Source organism: Neoarius graeffei, chromosome 15 (genome assembly GCF_027579695.1).
Source record: "Neoarius graeffei isolate fNeoGra1 chromosome 15, fNeoGra1.pri, whole genome shotgun sequence".
Lineage (NCBI taxonomy): Eukaryota > Metazoa > Chordata > Actinopteri > Siluriformes > Ariidae > Neoarius > Neoarius graeffei.
Genome location: NC_083583.1, coordinates 16562627 through 16587013, shown reverse-complemented (window position 1 = coordinate 16587013; position 24387 = coordinate 16562627). Strand labels below are relative to the sequence as shown.

Below are 24387 nucleotides of genomic sequence, written 5' to 3'. Positions count from 1 at the left end.
TGGGGGGGGGCCCTTTTTTTCCCTTTGGGGGGTGCTTGCGCTTGTCTCAGAGCGCGGATCTCCATCGCGCGCTCACTTTGGATATGCAAATGCTTCCCGTTACACACGATTGCTGTCAATAAACATCATTTTGCCAATATTTTAGAGACCCCCCAACATTTCCTAAATCATGTTTTCAAGGGATCTCATGTCTGTTTCAGGGGATCTCGGATCCCCCGAGTACCCCCGTAGTTCGAACGGTGAGCAAGCCCATTCACTTTTTTATGCTGATAAGAGAATTACAATGTTTTTTCATGTGACAAAAATGTGCAATTAAATTGCGATTAATCGCGAGTTAACTATGACAGTCGCGACATTAATCGCGATTAAATATTTTAATCGCTTGACAGCACTTATATATATATATATATATATATATATATATATATATATATATATATATATATATATATATATATATGTATGGTCAAGTCAAAGTCTGAACCATTACATCTATGAATATTAAATTGTAATAAACTAAATTCAAAGGGCACTCAGCAAGTGCAGACCTCCACCATGGACAATATTCAACTCCCCTATGATATTTCAAATCTGCAACTCTAACCACTTTATGTCTGGATAGATTTCCAAAAGTATTAGAATTATGCACCTACACGTATATCCCAGAGGATTACTGGTACCCGTGAACATGGACTGTGAAATGAAGTCATTATATTTCTACGTTGGTTGTGTTACTATTGAACTTAACTGCCATCTACTGGATTTTAAGTTGTGTGGCATTGTTCAGCACAGGCCTCCAAAGAGGCCAAACATCATATCCTGCAACCTTCGTGAAAGCGAAACTAGATTTGTGGATCTGCCCCATGATTCTGATCCACTCTAAAATGTAGTGGGTTCTTCCTTGGTCCGTGCCACACCCTTTCACTAAGTTTCATGGAAATTGGGTGGGTCGGTTTTGCGCAATCCTGCTTAGACAAACAAACCGCACGGAAAACATAACCTCCTTGGTGGAGATAATAAAATCAGTTGAAAGTAGAGTTGTGGAAAATATGTTCCCTGATGAACAGTAGGTTTCCTGTTTTTTAATCACTACCTTCGGTATCAGCCAATAACTTATTTTATTTTTATGAACATGTTTGGATTTTCCTCAGCTTTTTCTTAGTCTTGGGCAATTCCCCCGCACCAGCCAGCTCTCTCCAGTCATACAACAGCTTCCAACTCTGGACAGAGAAGGGCAACATGTGTTCCCTCCAAGACACGTCAAGCTGCCAACCTGCTGCTCATACTGCATCATTTGGGAGTGTGGGGGTGGGGAACGGAGTGTAACACACTAGGAGGAAAATACTATCTGCCCCCTTGCACATGTTAAATAAGCTCATAGATTGCCATGACTGGTCAGTGTCACTGCAATTGATGGAGGAGAGCGGGCATGAAAACCTTCCCACCCAGACAGTACAGCCAAATTTGCTGTCTTGGACTTCTTGCCACACATGGCTGTGGTATCATCGGGATATGAACTCAGGTATTTCCAGACCATAGGATGAACACTTTTCTGTTGCACCACCTGGGAGCCTGCTCAGGGCTTCTTTACATGGATTTGTATTTGTTTGCCTCAGCAAATTTACAAAATGAGGTTAACTGAACAGCAAGTGACCAAAGAGTTGGCCTAGTGGTTAGCGTGTCTGCCTCTCAACTGGGAGATCGTGAGTTCTACTTGCGGTCGGGTCACACCAAAGACTATCAAAAAAATAGTATCTATTGCCATTTGGTGAGGTATGCTACAATACAGATGTGAGTAGGGAATCAAACTCTCGCGGTTATCAGAGGACTGGCCCCACACTGTAACCCTAGCTACTGTATGTAATACTGTAGGTGAGGGGCCGAGGGCTATAGAAACGGAGATCGGTGTTGCCCGATGTGCCTTGATGGCATGGGAAAGACTTTTTGAACAGCAAGTGCTAAATGAAATTGGTGGCCGAGTGGGGGACTTTTCACTGCTTTGGCCATTGGTTGATTATTAAATTGATATTAGTTCTTGTTTACAGAAGGTGTCCATATTTGGAAAAATAATACTGCAGTGTATTCCAAATGATAGTTATTTTTGCCCCAATTACAACACCCTTTAAGGCAGACGTGTTCAACCTTTTAACCAATGTGTCCTACTTCCCATGACCAGAAGGTCTGCATTACATTACAGGCATTTAGCAGATGCCACTTCTTATCCAGAGTGACGTACAACATACCCAGAGCAGCCTGGGGAGTAGTTGTGGTTAGGTGCCTTGCTCAAGGGCACTTCAGACATTCCTGCTGGTCCAGGGAATCGAACCAGCGACCTTTTGGTCCCAAAACTGCTTCTCTAACCTTTAGGCCAGGCTTCCCCAGAGGTTCATCAAGAGGTTCTAGAGAACTAGAGGTTCATCAGGGCTGGAATTCCAACATCCCAGACTGGGACCCAAGAAAAATGTTGCAGAAGTTGAAGAATATTGGAGTGTGGTTGGACTAGTTTGATATGCTTATTGTTTCCTGTAGTGTCACTGTTTAATTCTGGTCAGGGTCATCGTGTTTGATACTTTGGGCAAGAGAAGCAAACGAGTTCATTAGAATAATAGCCTGGTCCAAACAAATCCAACTGTCATAGTGGGCTGGATTGGGCAAACCTTCCACAGAAGCATCCAGGTGTGGGTTTACAAATAACTCCTTGATGAATCCCATACGATCCAAGAATACAGCTGAGTAGTTGAAAATTTAGAGCCTCATAATGGTTCTTTGAGAGTACTAGGATTTGAACTAACAATACTTAACACCTGAATTGCTACTGCCCATGCACGTTTAACAGGCCCGAGAAATTCATCTTTGCAATGAACCAGTTATTACGTTTATTTGAATACCAGTTGGGTGGAATCCAATAAGACTGTAAAGCCACCAGCAGATGGCAGAGATGACTTCAGAGTAGAGGTGCTTGCTTATTAATTACATTGTGAATCATGACACTGCAGTGACGTGGCTAAAAGGGGTGATGTCTACACTGGATCCTCTGCAGAATATGACACTCCAAGCCAATCAAAATATTTTAAAATGCTTAGGAATTCCCTGTTATGGTAGGCCAGAAAGAAGAAAGCTTACCAAAAAAATCTCTTTTTTTTGTTAAACCCACAAGGAAAAGATGAACCATCAGAATACATTATATACCAGATTGAAGGCATGCAACTGTTTCATCTTCTCATTCACCTATCAATCTAGTTAACAGACCAGATAAAAATTTTGTAATTTTCCAGTTTCCCTGTCTTATGGCTGCTGAAAAAGAAAAGAAGATCTCACAACAATGCAAGCTGTAATGAATGATACATGTCACAGCAGAGTAGATTCAAGGAAAAAAAAAAATACAAGAAACCTCTCACTTGTTGCCCATCATAACTACACTGTAAAGAGAAACTTACAATCTAAAATCAAAAAGTAATCAGTGTTTTAGGTGTGTGTATACGATGCGTATGATGCACCATCTCTGATAAACTCATCCTTTTGAATGGTACCCTGCCTTTCAGATTTTTCAAGTGTACAGTGGTGCTTGAAAGTTTGTGAACCCTTTAGATTTTTCAATATTTCTGCGTAAATGACCAAAAACATCATCAGATTTTCACACAAGTCCTAAAAGTAGATAAAGAGAACCCAGTTAAACAAATGAGACAAAAATATTATACTTGGTCATTTATTTATTGAGGAAAATGATCCAATATTACATATCTGTGAGTGGCAAAAGTATGTGAACCTTTGCTTTCAGTATCTGGTGTGACCCCCTTGTGCAGCAATAACTGGGTAACTGTTGATCAGTCCTGCACACCGGCTTGGAGGAATTTTAGCCCGTTCCTCCGTACAGAACAGCTCCAACTCTGGGATGTTGGTGGGTTTCCTCACATGAACTGCTCGCTTCAGGTCCTTCCACAACATTTCGATTGGATTAAGGTCAGGACTTTGACTTGGCCATTCCAAAACAGTAACTTTATTCTTCTTTAACCATTCTTTGGTAGAACGACTTGTGTGCTTAGGGTCGTTGTCTTGCTGCATGACCCACCTTCTCTTGAGATTCAGTTCATGGACAGATGTCCAGACATTTTCATTTAGAATTCGCTGGTATAATTCAGAATTCATTGTTCCATCAATGATGGCAAGCCATCCTGGCCCAGATGCAGCAAAACAGGCCCAAACCATGATACTACCACCACCATGTTTCACAGATGGCATAAGGTTCTTATGCTGGAATGCAGTGTTTTCCTTTCTCCAAACATAAACGCTTCTCATTTAAACCAAAAAGTTCTATTTTGGTCTCATCCGTCCACAAAACATTTTTCCAATAGCCTTCTGGTTTGTCCACGTGATCTTTAGCAAACTGCAGACGAGCAGCAATGTTCTTTTTGGAGAGCCGTGGCTTTCTCCTTGCAACCCTGCCATGCACACCATTGATGTTCAGTGTTCTCCTGATGGTGGACTCATGAACATTAACATTAGCCAATGTGAGAAAGGCCTTCAGTTGCTTAGAAGTTGCCCTGGGGTCCTTTGTGACCTTGCTGATTACTACACACCTTGCTCTTGGAGTGATCTTTGTTGGTTGACCACTCCTGGGGAGGGTAACAATGGCCTTGAATTTCCTCCATTTGTACACAATCTGTCTGACTGTGGCTTGGTGGAGTCCAAACTCTTTAGAGATGGTTTTGTAACCTTTTCCAGCCTGATGAACATCAACAACGCTTTTTCTGAGGTCGTCAGAAATCTCCTTTTTTCGTGCCATGATACACTTCCACAAACGTGTTGTGAAGATCAGACTTTGATAGATCCCTGTTCTTTAAATACAACCCCAATTCCAAAAAAGCTGGGACAAAGTACAAATTGTAAATAAAAACGGAATGCAATGATGTGGAAGTTTCAAAATTCCATATTTTATTCAGAATAGAACAGATGACATATCAAATGTTTAAACTGAGAAAATGTATCATTTAAAGAGAAAAATTAGGGGATTTTAAATTTCATGACAACACCACATCTCAAAAAAGTTGGGACAAGGTCATGTTTACCACTGTGAGACATCCCCTTTTCTCTTTACAACAGTCTGTAAACGTCTGGGGACTGAGGAGACAAGTTGCTCAAGTTTAGGGATAGGAATGTTAACCCATTCTTGTCTAATGTAGGATTCTAGTTGCTCAACTGTCTTGGATCTTTTCTGTCGTATCTTCCGTTTTATGATGCGCCAAATGTTTTATATGGGTGAAAGATCTGGACTGCAGGCTGGCCAGTTCAGTACCCGGACCCTTCTTCTACGCAGCCATGATGCTGTAATTGATGCAGTATGTGGTTTGGCATTGTCATGTTGGAAAATGCAAGGTCTTCCCTGAAAGAGACGTCGTCTGGATGGGAGCATATGTTGCTCTAGAACCTGGATATACCTTTCAGCATTGATGGTGTCTTTCCAGATGTGTAAGCTGCCTATGCCACACGTACTAATGCAACCCCATACCATCAGAGATGCAGGCTTCTGAACTGAGCGCTGATAACAACTTGGGTCGTCCTTCTCCTCTTTAGTCCGAATGACACGGCGTCCCTGATTTCCATAAAGAACTTCAAATTTTGATTCGTCTGACCACAGAACAGTTTTCCACTTTGCCACAGTCCATTTTAAATGAGCCTTGGCCCAGAGAAGACGTCTGCGCTTCTGGATCATGTTTAGATATGGCTTCTTCTTTGAACTATAGAGTTTTAGCTGGCAACGGCGGATGGCACGGTGAATTGTGTTCACAGATAATGTTCTCTGGAAATATTCCTGAGCCCATTTTGTGATTTCCAATACAGAAGCACGCCTGTATGTGATGCAGTGCCATCTAAGGGCCCGAAGATCACGGGCACCCGATATGGTTTCCCGGTCTTGACCCTTACGCACAGAGATTCTTCCAGATTCTCTGAATCTTTTGATGATATTATGCACTGTAGATGATGATATGTTCAAACTCTGCAATTTTACACTGTCGAACTCCTTTCTGATATTCATCTCATCTCATTATCTCTAGCCGCTTTATCCTTCTACAGGGTCGCAGGCAAGCTGGAGCCTATCCCAGCTGACTATGGGCGAAAGGCGGGGTACACCCTGGACAAGTCGCCAGGTCATCACAGGGCTGACACATAGACACAGACAACCATTCACACTCACATTCACACCTACGGTCAATTTAGAGTCACCAGTTAACCTAACCTGCATGTCTTTGGACTGTGGGGGAAACCGGAGCACCCAGAGGAAACCCACGCGGACACGGGGAGAAAATGCAAACTCCACACAGAAAGGCCCTCGCCGGCCCCGGGGCTCGAACCCAGGACCTTCTTGCTGTGAGGCGACAGCACTAACCACTACACCACCGTGCCGCCCCTTTCTGATATTGCTCCACTATTTGTCGGCGCAGAATTAGGGGGATTGGTGATCCTCTTCCCATCTTTACTTCTGAGAACTGCTGCCACTCCAAGATGCTCTTTTTATACCCAGTCATGTTAATGACCTATTGCCAGTTGACCTAATGAGTTGCAATTTGGTCCTCCAGCTGTTCCTTTTTTGTACCTTTAACTTTTCCAGCCTCTTATTGCCCCTGTCCCAACTTTTTTGAGATGTGTTGCTGTCATGAAATTTCAAATGAGCCAATATTTGGCATGAAATTTCAAAATGTCTCACTTTCGACATTTGATATGTTGTCTATGTTCTATTGTGAATACAATATCAGTTTTTGAGATTTGTAAATTATTGCATTCCATTTTTATTTATAATTTGTACTTTGTCCCAACTTTTTTGGAATCGGGGTTGTAAAACAGGGTGCCCACTCACACCTGATTGTCATCCCATTGATTGAAAACACCTGATTCTATTTTCACCTTCAAATTAACTGCTAATCCTAGAGGTTCATATACTTTTGCCACTCACAGATATGTAATACTGGATCATTTTCCTCAATAAATAAATGACCAAGTATAATATTTTGGTCTCATTTGTTTAACTGGGTTCTCTTTATCTACTTTTAGGACTTGTGTGAAAATCTGATGATGTTTTAGGTCATATTTATACAGAAATATAGAAAATTCTCAAGAGTTCACACACTTTCAAGCACCACTGTAGGTCATAAAAATAAATTTTCCCTGACACCTAATTATTTTTCATTTAGTGGACCGAAAGCTACTGAATTCGAATTACAGACTTCCAATTTTAGTAGTTTTTTTTTTTAAACAGAAGAATTAATGTATTTAGAGCCACATGGCACTAAATTCTCCACTGGTGGGCTTTCCCCATTCACACAAGGTACTGTAGGATACAAATTTGAAACAGGAGAGAAAAATGGAGGATGCAAATGAAATGTAAAAGACTGATTACAGTAACGGAAAGCGATAAGAAAGGACGTTATGTTGTGAAGGAAAGGACACACAGGACCAAACAAACATAGATATCAGGGGTCAGCGAGCACCTCGGTGTGATCAGTTGTTTGTTTAGCAACAAAATGATGGAACGGTCAGTGCACGGTCAAAGGTAAACCTGCGCATGCGCACACGGACTTCCTCTGTCTGCTTGACTGCGCGACGCAAGCGATTTCATGTACATTATTTGCTCAGGAATCCCCTCAAATGAATAACTTCCCAGCCACAGAATGGCCTGATATTTTGAGATATTACAGGAATAAACATATCACAATGACCAAATTTCAGAGGGAACTAAATTTCACTGATTTTATGAAATCGAAAGGCCGTCTAGCTTTAAAGGTGACACATTATACCCCTTTTCCATAACTGACCCAGTTCCCTGAGGTCTTAATGAAATGTCTGTGATATACGTTGGTTAAAATACCACAAAGATAAAGCACCACAGCTCCCTTCTCATGCTGTCTAAACAGCCCTGTTCAAAACGGCTGATTTGAGGAACAACCTGTTCCTTTAAATGATAATGAGCCACTGCTCACCCCACCCCCCTCTTCTACCAGCCAATGAGGAAGCATGTTCGTCATGAATATTCATTCGCAAAGACAGTTCTCAAACCATGAATGGAGAGCCCAAGATGAGGGGGTGGGATTATTCTAATGAGTTCCGCTTGTGACATAGAAAGAGGAGCCAAATCTGAACAGCTTGTCGAAGCACATGTTTTCCGAAATAGGCAGCACAAAAGAAACTGACGGAGTTGTCTTATTTAAGAGTTTATGGGCTGGCAGGCTCAGAGTTTTTCATAATATGTCCCATTTAAAAGTTGATATTCCTAAATTCGTAAACCATATAACATAGCTTGTATGAGCTAGTGAGAGAAATCTGCCATGCTACTTTCATTGGTCGTAGTCAGAAAGGTAATTATACTGTTTTCAAATTCATTCTGAAAACCAATACATTCAAAATTACACCATGCATAAATAGAGTTGTGCTGTGATTACTCAGTGGGATTACACATCAGCCAATGGTGAGACAATAAAAGGACACACAAGGATTCCCTCATTTATCAACCTTAGGAATCTGGGGTGGGTTTCCCGAAAACCTCTTAAGGCTAAGAGCGTCTTTAACTACCTCTTAAGGTAATGTGGTTTTCCCGAACAATGTCGTAACCAAAGTAGTACTTTAGTTTGTTCTTAACTTCTGATGAACCTAGAGCACTCTTTCACAACAAAGAGCATTTGCTTGCAGCCGAATACACAGACTGCGCATGCGCCTCCGAGGGACTCTCACAGTCAACGGGCGGAGACTGACGTCGAATCTGCTGCTGGTGTTCAATTATTTTTCCTGCACATTGCAAGTACATCGAGTTAATGATTAAATAAATATACGGACAACTTTATGAATATAATTCACCATGTCATGGAATGACGTATGGATATCGTAATGTCAACACTGATATCACCACGTTTTAATCAAATTTAACTCCATTAGGCAAGTGATTATCTAATTTAGTGTCATAAATGAGAAATTTCTTCACCTGTAACATTGTGTTCGTGTTATGTTTTATATATATTTATTATTTTTTTAATTTTTTTTTTTTTACACCACATTACAGTGGGGCAAAAAAGTATTTAGTCAGTCATCAATTGTGCAAGTTCTCCCACTTAAAAAGATGAGAGAGGCCTGTAATTTTCATCATAGGTGCACTTCAACTATGAGAGACAGAATGAGAAAAAAAAAATCCAGAAAATCACATTGTCTGATTTTTAAAGAATTTATTTGCAAATTATGGTGGAAAATAAGTATTTGGTCAATAACAAAAGTTCATCTCAATACTTTGTCATATACCCTTTGTTGGCAATGACAGAGGTCAAACGTTTTCTGTAAGTCTTCACAAAGTTTTCACACACTGTTGCTGGTATTTTGGCCCATTCCTCCATGCAGATCTCCTCTAGAGCAGTGATGTTTTGGGGCTGTCGCTGGGCAACACAGACTTTCAACTCCCTCCAAAGATTTTCTATGGGGTTGAGATCTGGAGACTGGCTAGGCCACTCCAGGACCTTGAAATGCTTCTTACGAAGCCACTCCTTCGTTGCCCGGGCAGTGTGTTTGGGATCATTGTCATGCTGAAAGACCCAGCCACGTTTCATCTTCAATGCCCTTGCTGATGGAAGGAGGTTTTCACTCAAAATCTCACGATACATGGCCCCATTCATTCTTTCCTTTACACGGATCAGTCGTCCTGGTCCCTTTGCAGAAACACAGCCCCAAAGCATGATGTTTCCACCCCCATGCTTCACAGTAGGTATGGTGTTCTTTGGATGCAACTCAGCATTCTTTCTCCTCCAAACATGACAAGTTGAGTTTTTACCAAAAAGTTCTATTTTGGTTTCATCTGACCATATGACATTCTCCCAATCCTCTTCTGGATCATCCAAATGCTCTCTAGCAAACTTCAGATGGGCCTGGACATGTACTGGCTTAAGCAGGGGGACATGTCTGGCATTGCAGGATTTGAGTCCCTGGCGGCGTAGTGTGTTACTGATGGTAGCCTTTGTTACTTTGGTCCCAGCTCTCTGCAGGTCATTCACTAGGTCCCCCCGTGTGGTTCTGGGATTTTTGCTCACCGTTCTTGTGATCATTTTGACCCCACGGGGTGAGATCTTGAGTGGAGCCCCAGATCGAGGGAGATTATCAGTGGTCTCGTATGTCTTCCATTTTCTAATAATTGCTCCCACAGTTGATTTCTTCACACCAAGCTGCTTACCTATTGCAGATTCAGTCTTCCCAGCCTGGTGCAGGCCTACAATTTTGTTTCTGGTGTCCTTTGACAGCTCTTTGGTCTTGGCCATAGTGGAGTTTGGAGTGTGACTGTTTGAGGTTGTGGACAGGTACTGATAACGAGTTCAAACAGGTGCCATTAATACAGGTAACGAGTGGAGGACAGAGGAGCCTCTTAAAGAAGTTGTTACAGGTCTGTGAGAGCCAGAAATCTTGCTTGTTTGTAGGTGACCAAATACTTATTTTACCGAGGAATTTACCAATTAATTCATTAAAAATCCTACAATGTGATTTCCTGGATTCTTTCCCCCCATTCTGTCTCTCATAGTTGAAGTGTACCTATGATGAAAATTACAGGCCTCTCTCATTTTTTCAGTGGGAGAACTTGCACAATTGGTGGCTGACTAAATACTTTTTTGCCCCACTGTATATATGTAATGCTTAACGACAATCCAGTATATTAACACTTTATTAACACATTGTTTTTTCGTAAAAAACGAATGCCATGTGACCTCATTGACTTAGCAACTATAGTACGAATACCTTTAGCAACTACTAATGCCTATACTGAGGACATGCATTGCAAAGACACTCTTCACAAATACCCCTTTTCCACCAAATCAGTTCCAGGGCTGGTTCAGGGCCAGTGCTGGTTCACAACTCTGTCAACTTGCGAACCAGCTGAGAACCAGTTTGCTTTTCCATAGCTCAGGGTGCTAAGGGGAGCCACGTCATTACGTCGCTGTATACGTCAGTTACCTTGCTGCGTTTGCATAAACCTTGGCGCGTTTGCATAAACCTTGGCGCGAACATCGAAGCAACAATAATGGATGACTGCTGCTTTACTGCATCCATGATATCTTGTCACTTATTTAAAAATGGCGCCCTCTCAGGGTCTTGCTATTGTTTTTGGTCTTAACAACTCCGCCCCCCCGCCCCCCCCCCACTGATGTAAGCAGTTCTTTCCTCTAGCCCAGCAAAGAGCTGGTGCTACCCTGGAACCGGTTTTTCTGGCCCAGAGCCAGTTCTTTGTCAGTGGAAACAGAAAACCCGTTTCCAAACTAAGCACTGGCCCTGAACCAGCCCTGGAACTGATTTGGTGGAAAAGGGGTAAAAATTGCTCTTAAGACGCCTTCTTATGAGTGAGTTTGGGAAAACCATGTACAGAAACAACGTCTGTTGCTTAAGAGCGTCTTTAAACTCACTCTTTAGCCCTAAAGTACAACATTGGTCAGGGGTAGGTTTCCCAATAATCAGAGATGCTTTCCTAAACTAATGCAACATTAGCTGTAGGAAAACCTGAATTAAAATATCCTTTTAGGTCATTTTGGTAAGAATCAGAACAAAAGTGCTCATGCTCAGATTAGTCCAGCTCTGTTCCACGTGTCTCTTCAGTCAGAATGATCAACTGATTACAAACAGTAGCTGTTTACTGTTCATTGTTGATCTTCTGGTTTGAGAGAAGGACTAACGTGAAGCCAGGGCATCGAGACGAATCTCACCACTACACACGTTATAATCATGCTCAAACACAGCAGGTCACCATGGTGTGTGGGTGTGTGCACCATTAATAAGCATTAGTAGGGATTAATACCTGCTTTAAAGCTCAACTCATCAGATTCTTGGCCAGTGTAATCATACAGTGTTCTAACGCGCACACCCGCTACCTTCTCCTCCTCCTCCTCTTCTTCAAGCTCAACTCCATTCGCTGCTATGTACTTCTTCGGACTCTCTTCATCAGACCAGTCCGAGGAGTAATCTTTGGCAGCTCTGTGATAGTCAGGAGACAAAAAAAAAGTGGTTATAGAAGTGACATATTTTAATCAGATATTTAAACTGATTCAATATTGTGTTATTTAACAAAGACAACCCTTGGAGATTTTTATTTAACATTTATGGAAGGAGTATCCAGTGTCAGCGCTTTGTAAAATTTTCTATCACTGGATAGTCTTCAGAACAGAGAGCTTTGTATTTTTTTCTACTGAACTTCAGAAGAGGGGGGACAAAAAAAAAAAAAAGAGGCTGGTGAGGGAATGACTGTTTATAGCTGCTATAGTGTAAGTGATAACAGGAATTCACTTGTTTCATAGATGTACCACAACATTACATGTAACTGTAAATGAATAATAATCTAGTATACCATGCACCGAGAGGCTCTGGTTGAAATTATGGATTCTCTGAGGCAACTGGCATAGTACTATTTTGTGACGGGTGTAGCTCCGAAGAAAAGGGTACTATGCCAGTCACAGAAATTCCCGGTGCCTCTCAGTGCAAGGTATATTAGATTTTTATTCTATCCACATTCACTGGATATGAGCAATCGCATGCTCCGATTGGCTACTCTACTACTAGGATATCAGCTCATGTACCATGACTAGAGAAAAACAAAATGGCAGCTTTGTTAGTAAGTATATAAAAGAAACAGAGATAGCTAAAAGAATATAGTTCCCCCCCCCCCAATATCTCCTGTTCCACACTCCAGCCCAGTCGGTGGCGGTAATGCACATTTAAACTGGTTTGCCAACTGCCAAAAAAAGAATAGAAAATGGCAAACCATGTTACTGAACCAACCGAGGACGAAATAAAAACTACTCAAAAACAAAACCCAAGATAAATAAATAAGCAACAAATTATGGAATAAACGTTTTTGATGGTAAGAACACATCTTTTTTTATTTTTCAAGAATTATTATTATCGCATTTTTCACAACTTGCTACTGTCAGTCATTTTACCGGTTTGTTTACATTCTAAGCGGAAATGATTTTGTCAGACGTTTTTGTATAAAGTTCGTATTTATCGAATTTGCAAAAAATAAAAATGCTCTGTTTCTCAAAATCCAGTGAATGTGGATAGAATAATACAGTTATTCCACTCAGCCTCGTCGTACATGGCTTATTAGCTCATGTACAACTCGATTTTGTGGAATAACTTTTTTTTTTTGCGGCCCGGTTTCCATCAAATCCTGCGCTCTGATTGGCTGGCGACCCCGGTTACGGACTTCTGGCAACTCGCTCGTTCACAGCAACAACAAACATAGTAGCAATTTTTGTCAACATTTATTTTCACATTTCTCAGGAGAATAGCATTAATTTTACATCATGGATAGCGATAACGACAGTCTTCACAGCGAAAGCGAGTTTTACTACCCTGAGGAAGAAGGAATAAAAGAAAACATTTCAGGAGAAAGCTAAAAACCTCTAACTGTTGCTAACGCCGAGCAAAAAGATGGTTGAATCCTGAATGACTCAATTTTGTATAAATAGGGGACTACATAGGCGGCAAAATGTAGTTTTTTTCCTGCCATGGAAGTGCACTTGTATACCGAGGAGGAAGCAATTTGCATGACAGCCATGAATGAGGATTCAAAATGGCGGCTCGCCTTGGCTCGGTTTTCCCTTTCGGGCGTTCTCGTTTTCTGTTAGAATTTGGTAAAGAAAAATATAATTATTTACCAGCTTAAGGTCGGTCCGTATGGTGAAATACCGTGACCTTGGCCTTGAATACTGACCTCGGCCCAGAGACCTCGGTCAGTACTTTCAAGACCTCGGTCACAGTATTTCACGATACGGACCTCCCAGCTGGTAAATAACATATATATATATATATATATATATATATATATATATATATATATATATATATATATATCTCCCTCATCAAAAAATTCCAAACTCTTCATAATTCACTTCAACAAGACTGCAGTATTCCTTAAAGATCCATACGTTTGTTTTTGTTTTTTTGTATTCTCACTATCAGCTGATTCTATAAAATCCTCATCATCTATGAGACTGAATCTCGGCATAAACTCATTGGAGCCAGCCATGTTTGTTGTTTACGTCAGAGCAACCTTCGACCTGTGCATGTGCACTATACCATGCTATCACCTGCCTCGCTCAGCACGATCATGATGCGTAGATCTACACACATACAAATGCTCGCGGAGCCACAGCTGAGACTCGAGTCGGCCGTATAGCTTGAAATTCTGACATTAGTTCATGGTATATCCAGGATATACTATGACTGACTCACAACATATCCAATTTTTTTTTTTTTTTAATTTTGGACGTCATGAGATGCGTTGCTTAATCAATGGTGGAACTATTTTGTGTCATGTGAGCCATCCTTGGCCAATCCCTGCACGGTAATTTTCTGATGAGGGATATAAAATGTACTGCACCGTATCTTTGTTGGCAAATAGCTGTGGTATAAGAAGAATAAATTGTCACTTTGTGACATGCTGTTATCGGAAAATAATGAACTTTAGGATAGTGACAGCACCCCAACAAGCCTATCTGTGATAATTTACCTATAACAGCATGTTCCAAAGTGTGTTATTGCTTACTTGTAACATTCGAAGCTTTTCAATAATAACCAAGATGCTAAATAGTTATTAAAAAACCTACCAACAGCAGCACATATGTTTCCCTTTTGTAAACAAACCAGCTGTAGAATGTAGCTGATGTTTTAAAGCTGTTAGATCAAGTCCCAGTATGTACCCTGTTAAATGCTGGAGCAAAAACATCTGTTCTGTTGCCCCCTGATAAACAGATGGCTATAAAGGGCGTGCTGATATACGACCAACTTGACTTGATGTACACTAGAGAGTAGTCCTTTCCTTGGATATTAACTTCATTTAGACGGAGTCAATATACTGCCACACCAATCCACACACACATATTGTGTTGAATAAGCCCAAGTAATGATCTTGCATACAACTACCATCAGGACAAAGTCTCCAGAGGGAACAACTGTTACCAAGATAAGAAAATGGATAGCAAAAAGAGCCAACACCTCTCTAGCTGAAAGGTTAATTCATAATAAATGACTCTAGGATATAAATAAACCTTTCAGGAGTACTACAGGTCAATTTGGTGTCTCTCAAATCCTGCACCAAGAGAGGAAAATGAGGAACACTTGCCGCAACTATCTATTTTCCCATGAGAACAAGCAGCTCAAATAACAAGCCATATTTTCTTTCTATCCAGTTATCCCAGCACTCTCTTGAGCAAGCTACCAAATACATCGAAAACATTCCGAGATGATCGTCAAGGAAAAGGGGTTACATCAAGACAAACAAAAGCAGGAAAACTATAAATTGTGGGTGTTACCGGATGGTATCTTGTGGAGTCTGAGGTACTTCATCAGGAGCAGAGACGATATTGGTCAAAGTGACATCATCAATTTGGCTGTTCCTCTCTTTGCGGCTGATGGTGCGGTTGGCTTCTGGAGACCATTCCTGATAAAGTGTAAAGTACACAAAAAGCAATACTGTGAACATCTCGCATGCATAATTCCACAAATATAAATAACAACTCCAGAAGGTGTCAGTCCATTTAACTCAGCATGAAAGTAGAATCAATCCTAACATGACACATGGCAAACACTGTGTCAGACTTCCTGGCGTGGCACATGCTAGGTCACTCTGGTGCTGCACAAAGAGCTTCAGTGTTCAGGAAAAGAAACGAGGATGCCATGAGGACGAAGTGAGAGTCTACTTTACCTGTAGGTTGCACCATGCTTGCTGTCTGTTCAAGAAGCCCCAATGGCTTGATTAAGCATTAACCAAAGAATAATATTTAGGTCTGTGGTAGTGATGGAAGAGTAAATATGTCCTCGGCAGGGTGGCTTGAGGGTGGTGCAGATAAATCAAAGTTGGAATGGAGTATGGAAAAGGGAGTGCTGGCACAGAGTGAAGGATCCCGCATTCCACAAGTCATCCGTGGGCCATGGAAACAACAGAGCATTCAGCATCAGCCCATTAGGATTCACGAAGCCCAGAGCTCATGGTTCGGATGGCTCAGTGAAGGACAACTTGCATACAGATGCACTGTGGTGCTTCTACAGGAAATGTCACATCAAATCTCTGGGCTAAGAGAATGTGGGTTCTTTGGTTTGCAGATGAAAAAATACTGCACTGAGTTATAGTTGATAAACACTACAAAACAAATGGCTTTTACAGAGTGGAAATGCTAAACTAAAGTTGGTTCATTATTGTAACTCCAAATGGTGCCAGTTGCCACGTTATCTAAAACTGGGGCCGGTTTACTAGTATACCCAAAACTGTCGGAAGAGATCACTCTTGCACATCAGACTTCTGACATTTCAGAACCCATGTCAAACTGAAGTTATTTCAATACTATACCAGGGTTTCCCGCAGCGCTTTATAGTTAGGGCGGCCGCCTTGACAACAACTGCCCCCCGCCTTGACTACGTCCCCCCCCCGGGGAAAAAAAAAAAAAATCTGCCGCATCCATAGACAATTAAAATACGGCCGCATTGCGATGAGGCCGAATAGCAGCATCTGCTGGTTAAATATGTTACTGCACCATCTATCATCTGTTGCTACACCAACATTATTATTTTTTTTAGGCTAATTATCCAGCAACTGGATATCATACAACCTGTCGTCGTCGTGGGAAGGACATGTGGAGGTAAGACAATTATTCATCTAAACTAAACATATGTGTCAGAAAACAGAATCCAGGGACACATGTCGGCCCGGGGGCATTTTGAGTTATTGACAGATTCAGAAAGTACAGTTTCTAAGCTTTCCAATGATGCCTTCCATGTGGAGATCTGACAATATTTGAAGAATGTGTGGCCTTTTGAAAGTGTATACTTCTTAAAACAGAAAAGGGAGAAAATCGCCCTCAAAGTTTTCCATCTCAGCTACTCTGGGTGCAGGGCGGGCACATAATGGTGCTCATTTGCATGACATTAAGGAAAGCCCTACCCCCTACGAGCTAGCACGATACTACTTTCATGTAAACAAAGATCACCACGTCAATTTTCCTTCCATGCAAAGTATGCCCAAAACAATTATGAAGTACAAAAATAAGTCCTAAAGTATACTTTAACGTTTTGTGGTTGAAAAATTACTCACACCGTAAGAAAGAAAGATAGCACGATGATGACACAACTAACACAACACTAGTTTCATGTAAAGCCTTGGTCACAACCGGCCGTACCGTGCTCCTACGGCCGGTCTACACGCAAAAAACGCAAGAAACGCACGGAGAGCACGCATGAAACGCACGAGAGCGCGCGTGTGATGTGCTGATTTTCGAGCTGCAGACCGGCCGCAGAGGTTCTTTGTCATGTCAAACAAACTCTACGGGCGCTTACCTTTTTTTCAGGTTGCAAGACAAACTTACGGCCAATGCGCGTCTTTCTCCGTGAACAAAAAAAAAAAAAACGCAGCAATTTGGGAAACGCCAAAAATCGCACGGCCAAAAAAATCGTACGTTCGGTTGTGACCTAGGCTTAACCAAACCACAACACTCCGTTACATGCAAAAATAAGCACACAGCCTTAGATTAATAAACTTACCCCATCAGAAAGAGAAACGGCACCTTGCACACACCAATGCCTCCGATGGAATGTAATCCTAGAACGGTCCATGTATCATCCGATCATACAAGTATTCCATTCAATCTGGAAAACGAGGTTGCGGGGTTTTTTTGCTAGAAATGGTTATCTCCGATGTAAATACCGTGTGTCTGTTTGCTTCGTGGTGTTTCAGCTCCTCTGCACTCTGTTTAGTAACTCATTCCATAGTGAAACTACATGCCTGTATGCAGTTAAGTAGCCATGCGCTCAACTCGTATCATACAGCTGATTCGCGAAAAAACAAAACAAAAGACTTAAATAATCATGTGAATGGCCCATATGGTAATTTACCCACACCCCCCAGCAGACTACAGTCCTGACAAAAACGAGACAATTTGCAACAAAAAAAATGTATGCTTTTCCAACAAAACAATCTATTATCTGAAATACTGATTGCATTCTTCAAGATCTCAACTTGCACATGATGGAAAAAAACAAAAATCACAAATTTCGAAAAAAAAAAATGCTTCTTTTGCGATTATCTCGGATTTGTTTCGGCCGACATGTGTCCCTGGATTCGGTGAGGGGTCACATATTTAGAGTGTCCCATCAACTGCTTGCCCGTGCATTCTTTTAGATAGGCTCTGCAATTCCTTCGTTTAGTTTCTTATCAGGCTACCGCTGTGTTTACGCGTGGCTTTCTGCCATGTTTGACAATTGCACGTGGTTTTCTCTAGTGTACAGTAATGGATGGGAAAAAGCAGTCAAAAAGATCAGGATACTTTGTTCAGAAAAGCCGGCCGACTTCACCATCTGCGCCGCCTCCTCTAATCTAATGTTCATTCCCTCTATGTGTAGATCAAGACCGATCTCAGAAATAGGCTGCAGGGTGACAGCCTTACAGCCTGCATGAGGATCAGCATAAACGGTCCACTAGTGGGAGTGTTCAATTACCACAGGGCCCTTGAACTTTTCTTTGCCAAACCAAGGAGGATGGCCTGTAGTGACATTACTTGCCGACTGTGCCATAAGTAGTCAGAACGACTACCTGAACACAACTATCTGAAGTTGTGTCAGACAAGAAGTGTTTTTGCACGTTGTGCAATTGTATGCTGTCCCTTGCACTTAGTTACTGCTTTATTTATTTATAAAGAGTAAATAAGATGTTTCCCCTTATGATCCTGTAAACGCCTACCTCCACCCCAATCACAAACAAGACTCAACAGTGCCCCTTCAGAGTTTACAGACAACTATGTGAAGTTGTATCACACTAAAATACTTGCACATGTTGTGTGATTGTATGTTGTTATCTTGTTATTGTTTATCTTGTTATTGCACTTTGTTATTGCACTTTAACTGTTTTGTTTATTTATAAAGAGTTCAGTAAATAAAAGAAGGCTGTTGCCCTTAAAGAAGTTGTTGGCCCTGTGATCCAGATTTCTCGCCAACGTCACCCAAACAGGACACCGCCCGCCCAACACCCCCCCCCCCCCCCGGCTCGACGGTCACCACCGCCACTGCCCCCCGGGCAACGCCCTCTCCCCCCTGATCACCACCTTGACTAACTGATTTTCTGCAGGAAACCCTGCTATACTGTAAAACTGGGGCCAGCTCACAGTTCACCATTTATATCAAACCAGGGTTATTTCTGTACTGTATGTCAACTTGAATATTTATTTTCTCTTGAGTATTTCTATACTGTATATCAATGACTGGGGACCAGTTTACTGTTGTATCTTAATCTGGGGCCACCTCAAACCTGGACCTCAAACTGGGGCCACTTCAAAACCTCAAACTGGGGTCAGTTGACTGTTGTACCTCAAACTGAGGCCACCTTAAAACTATACCTCAAACTGGGGACAGTTGCCTGTTGGACCCCAAACAGGGGTCAGTTTAAAGCTGTACCTCAAACTGGGGCCACATTTCTGTTGTACCTCAAAATTGGCCCAGTTCAATGTTGTACCTCAGATTGGGGCAAGTTCAAAACTATACCTCAAACTGGGGGACAGTTGAATGGTGTACTTCAAGCTGAGGCTACCTCAAAACTATACCTCTAACTGGGGCCAGTTGACTGGTGTACCTCAAAACTGGCCCAGTTCACCGTTGTACCTCAAATTGGGGCAAGTTCAAAACTATACCTCAAATTGGGGGACAGTTAACTGGTGTACCTCAAGCCAAGGCTACCTCAAAATTATACCTCAAACTGGGGCCAGTTGACTGTTGTACCTCAAACTGAGGCCACCTTAAAACTATACCTCAAACTGGGGCCAGTTGACTGTTGTACCTCAAACTGAGACCACCTTAAAACTATACCTCAAACTGGGGCCAGTTGACTGTTGTACCTCAAACTGAGGCCACCTTAAAACTATACCTCAAACTGGGGACAGTTGACTGTTGTACCTCAAACTGAGGCCACCTTAAAACTATACCTCAAACTGGGGGACAGGTAACTGGTGTACTTCAATCAGAGGCCACCTTAAAACTATACCTCAAACTGGGGCCAGTTGACTGGTATACCTCAAACTGGAGTCAGTTGACTGGTGTACCCCAAACTGGACCCACCTTTCTGTTGTACCTCAAAATTGGCCCAGTTCACTGTTGTACCTCAGACTGGGGCAAGTTCAAAACTATACCTCAAACTGGGGCCAGTTCACTATTGTTGTCATCAGATTAGGACCAGTTCAAAACTATACCTCAGATTGAGGAAAGTTTACTGAGGCCAAATTAATATTGTATTTCAAATGTTGCATTTCACGTGTTTAGTTTAATACAACCTGGGGCCAGTTCAAAACTTTACCTCAAACTGGGGCCAGTTCATGCTCATTCCAGGTCCATGTGTGTTCCTCCACCACCGCAGGTCCTCTGTGTCACTGGCTGCATTAATGGTCTGGCTCAAATCTCGGTACAAGTCCTTAAACCTGAGTGAAGAATTTGCACAGTATTTTTTATTTATTTATTTATCAGAACAGTCGGTTACAACAATGAACAGAGAATATCTTTATTAATCTTATTCACCTTCTTCATTCTTAGGAATTTATTGTGAGGGCATATGCATACATGGTGCCTGAGAAAGCATGTAAATTTGGTGGAATGAAGCTAACACACCTTAACCAAACACCCTGGATCAGAAGGGAGATTCCTGAATACAAATTACACAGAACTAACATCTTGGGAGCAGCTAGATAATTATAGGGGGAATGTGAGGAAAAAACAATGGCATTGCTTTAAAAAGCAATGGGAGAATTCGTGGACGTTTTTGTCGATGACAACTTTCAGGAACAATCCAATACTAAACAGGCAAACAACAGCTTAAAGCAAGCATGGTTTCAAATGCTAGCTTTGCCTCAACCTTTGTTCTAAAAGACTCTCTGGTTAATGGACAACATGATGTTTGACATTCTTTCAAAGGTAAACAACGATAACGGAGTTCAGAGTCAAAGAAAACTAGAACTAATAGTTAACATTTTGATGTATTTGCCAATACATGACTGAACTATTAAATAGCCTTGAGTGTTCTAAAGCCTGACTACACAAGTCAGGATTGCGAAAGGCAGATATGGATTTTTATGGATCTGAGGGCAGGGATATTCCGTTTGAGGTTAAATATTGAACACGCATTTCCAAAATTCACTGAACTTTAACCATTAATGACTTCTTTCAACAAGACGGCACACTCGCCTTTCACTGCTGGAGAGGTCCAGGTGCTGATGGATGTCCAGCATCACCTCCTTAAAGAAGCACAGCCGCTTCTTCTCAGCATCTTGGGTTATCTCGAACATCTGCTCCATGTCTTCCATGTACCGTGGGTTACAGCGGTTCAGCTCATCCAGAGCTTTCTCATAGCGCTCCTTTGCCTAAGGCATGACACACAAAAGCAGCCTTTCATCTCAGGACCATGTGACAATAAAAAAAAAAAAAAAACATGGATTATGCCACACCTTTAAACAGAATTCTAATGGAACAAATTAAACAAAAAGATTTATCTTTCTTACATGTCAGAGTGGCGATGGGAAAAGAAAAAATTAGTTTGTGGACATTTGATTCTGTGAATTTAGGCCCGTCAACATTTCTGTCACAGGCCCAAAGGTTTGGCTGCTACGCAAATAATGCCTAGAGCTCATATCCCTCATGAGGTCCTATCCATGAGAAAGATACATGTACACAGAAGCACATAGAAGCTTCTGAAAAAAAATAACAGATGTTTAGAGTTTTGCATTTAGGAAAAAATCCTGTTTCTGAAGAAGTTAGCTCTGCTTTGGCTAAAGGTCTGAAAGTTAATATATGCTTTCAGCAATGCATTAGTGCAATGAGGGGGAATTTTTTTTTTTTTTTATAAATAGTTGGCACTGAACTTATGAGAACTTGTTACTCTGCCAGCTGCTGGCATAGGTGGAGTTTGTTGGTTTGTTAAGACTTAATTTTCTTTCACGTTTAAGTATTCAACTTGGCTTGGGTCCATAGTTGTTGTGAGCGAGTATTTCTTGCCGCATTTCACTCGAACACCTGAACAAACTCTCACCAAGTACTGTGAGCTGTGTTAATGAAGGGATAAACTGGACTTCACGAATGGGTTTTTAGAACCTCAGGATAAAAGCGCGTTCATATTATCATGTCTCTTTACAGGTGTATCTTTGCTTCCAGGAAATACGAGGGTGTTGGTTTGAGTTCTGGCTTGATTTGTTTGTGCGATTCCCTGAAGCAATTCCATTTGCAGCCTAAACTGAGCTCACTATTGAGTCCATCAGCTATTTTTAATATACTGCAGTGAAATGGAATGATACTTTATGTCATAAGGGTAAGCAATAATGCAGCTTTTATATAACTCCATAAGTCTCTCCTAAAAATGGACTATAATTTAGTTTCCTCCAACTCCAAACATGTTCTTTCGAATAAATGGATCAACTATATTTTACTTACAAAACATGCCACTCGCCAAGTGGCTGGATGTTTCTATCTTAACCTACAATAACGACTGTTTGATTGAAACATGTAAGAGCAAGGAATTCAAATCTGAGATTCTGAGAAGTCTCAAGACATCTTACAAAGCTTGTAAAGACATCCTATACCGTATCTTGTTTATTGATCCAAAATGAAAAGGACAGACACGTTATTACCGGACATGTGTCCATAGTGCAGTTACTGACAGAGCAGATCCAAAATAGCACAAAGGCCTTGCACCATCCATCACCAACCAAGCCCGTCTTGTCTTGACGAAACAGAAACTGGCATTTTGATCTCCACCCATTGTGGTTCCCATGAACACAGACACCAGTCATTCATCACACCATAAAGATACATTATGACTAACTCCACTGAGCATTCCTTACTTCATCACATTACAGCATTATCATCCTGGAAGCAGCATGAGAAGTTGGACTGAATAGTCTAAACACGGCGATGCATTCATTCAGTAACTGGTCAGGGTCATGAAGGATCCAATCCAATAACATCCCAGGAATTCTGAGTACAGACATAGTCATCATCATCATCTTTTTACATCTTTTTCCAACCTCTATGTGAAGTCGATGTGGTTAGATTGAGCTGTTAGGGTTAAGGGCCTTGCCCAAGGCCCCAACAAAGGCAGTCGAGGCTCAAGGCCTCTGCATGCTCTTGCGACAAGGCTTTCACAGATAGCTTTTCGCAGACAGTTGTAATTTATCGTTGAGCGGGGAGTAATAGGCGTGCGTGATGTTATTCACCGCCACAACGCAAGGGGGCGCGAAGTCGCGAAATCGCTAGGAGTAGTTGGTGGGTGTGGTTAGTGGAGTGTTTATCCTCCGGTTACTTATAATGACTAGAACTGGAGTCGTATAGATGTACGTACTTCCTCACTTCCTCGATCAACCACTCTTCGTGCTGCTCCATCCTCGCTCGTGTTTTTAAAAATGGCGGTCGTGAAAACAAACCAAACCGGGAAAGTAGGGAAGCGGAAGTGCGTGTACAGCGAATGTAGAGTGGACCAATCAGAGCCCTCTTGTCTGCGACGCTGTCTGCGAGGCTGTCTGCGGTGGTCACAATTTTTGGGAGGTGCGCGCAGAGCGTCTGCGAAGGGGGGGGGCTTCGCAGACGCCATCTGTGACGCCATCTGCGAGGACTGGGTTGTCAGCATAAATTGGCCTTCAAACCCCCAACCCTATCAGTAACCGAGAGCTTTTGTGATCCCTAGATGAGCCAAAGATAAACACAGCAATTTAGGAGCTAACGTTGTTTGGTTTTGTTACCTTTTCTGCCTCCTGGGTGCACTTCTCCACCCGATCGGTGAACTTGCGCACCTCCTCTGGGGACTTGGTGGGGTCAGCCTTGGCATGTGTCTCACGCGTCATTGCTGTCCGTTCCTCCTTACGGGCTTGATGGTAACTCTTTTTAAAGGCCTCTACCTACCAAAATGCAACAGAACACTCATCAGCTCATTTAATCTCTATGCTAAAAATAGAACCGTTTCTGAGCCATGATTTAAGGTAATTTAAGATAACTCACTTCCTTAAGTTTGCGGACCCAGGGTTTTTGGGCCTTTCGGAATCCCTCGTCTGCGTCTTTGGTCTCCTTGAAGCCTCCGATCATCTGCTTATGATAGGCGTCCTTCTGCCAGGAGCGGACCTTCTCGCTGTCATGCGTAACCAGCTTTTCTTTCAGCTCCATGTGGATCTCACTCAGCTTGTCTGCTGCATTCATGAACGCATGCCAAGCCTTCTCTACGGTGCCATACTGTGGACCTAGAAAAGGAAACTCTTGTTCTTTTATTAAACTAAAACAATGAAAATATAAACTTTTGCCAGCCCGTCAACAATGTCTATGTAAAAAGGTTATCTGATTCTGAATAACAATTTCTTTATATATCAAATCACT

General features: G+C 41.8%; 1 protein-coding gene across 5 annotated transcripts in view; it reads right to left on the bottom strand.

The window, feature by feature from the left end:
- Positions 1-24387, bottom strand: part of pacsin3 (protein kinase C and casein kinase substrate in neurons 3) — a 96353-nt gene that overhangs the window by 5416 nt on the left and 66550 nt on the right. For 4 of the 5 annotated variants that reach the window (XM_060940923.1, XM_060940924.1, XM_060940925.1 and 1 more), the window contains 6 exons: positions 24019-24254; positions 23763-23918; positions 21220-21395; positions 20339-20459; positions 15321-15448; positions 11807-11982 (listed from right to left, as the gene is read on the bottom strand). In XM_060940923.1, the coding sequence (XP_060796906.1) occupies positions 11807-11982; positions 15321-15448; positions 20339-20459; positions 21220-21395; positions 23763-23918; positions 24019-24254 (993 nt within the window). The remainder of the gene's footprint in view (positions 1-11806; positions 11983-15320; positions 15449-20338; positions 20460-21219; positions 21396-23762; positions 23919-24018; positions 24255-24387) is intronic. The other variant, XM_060940927.1, reaches the window with a different exon arrangement.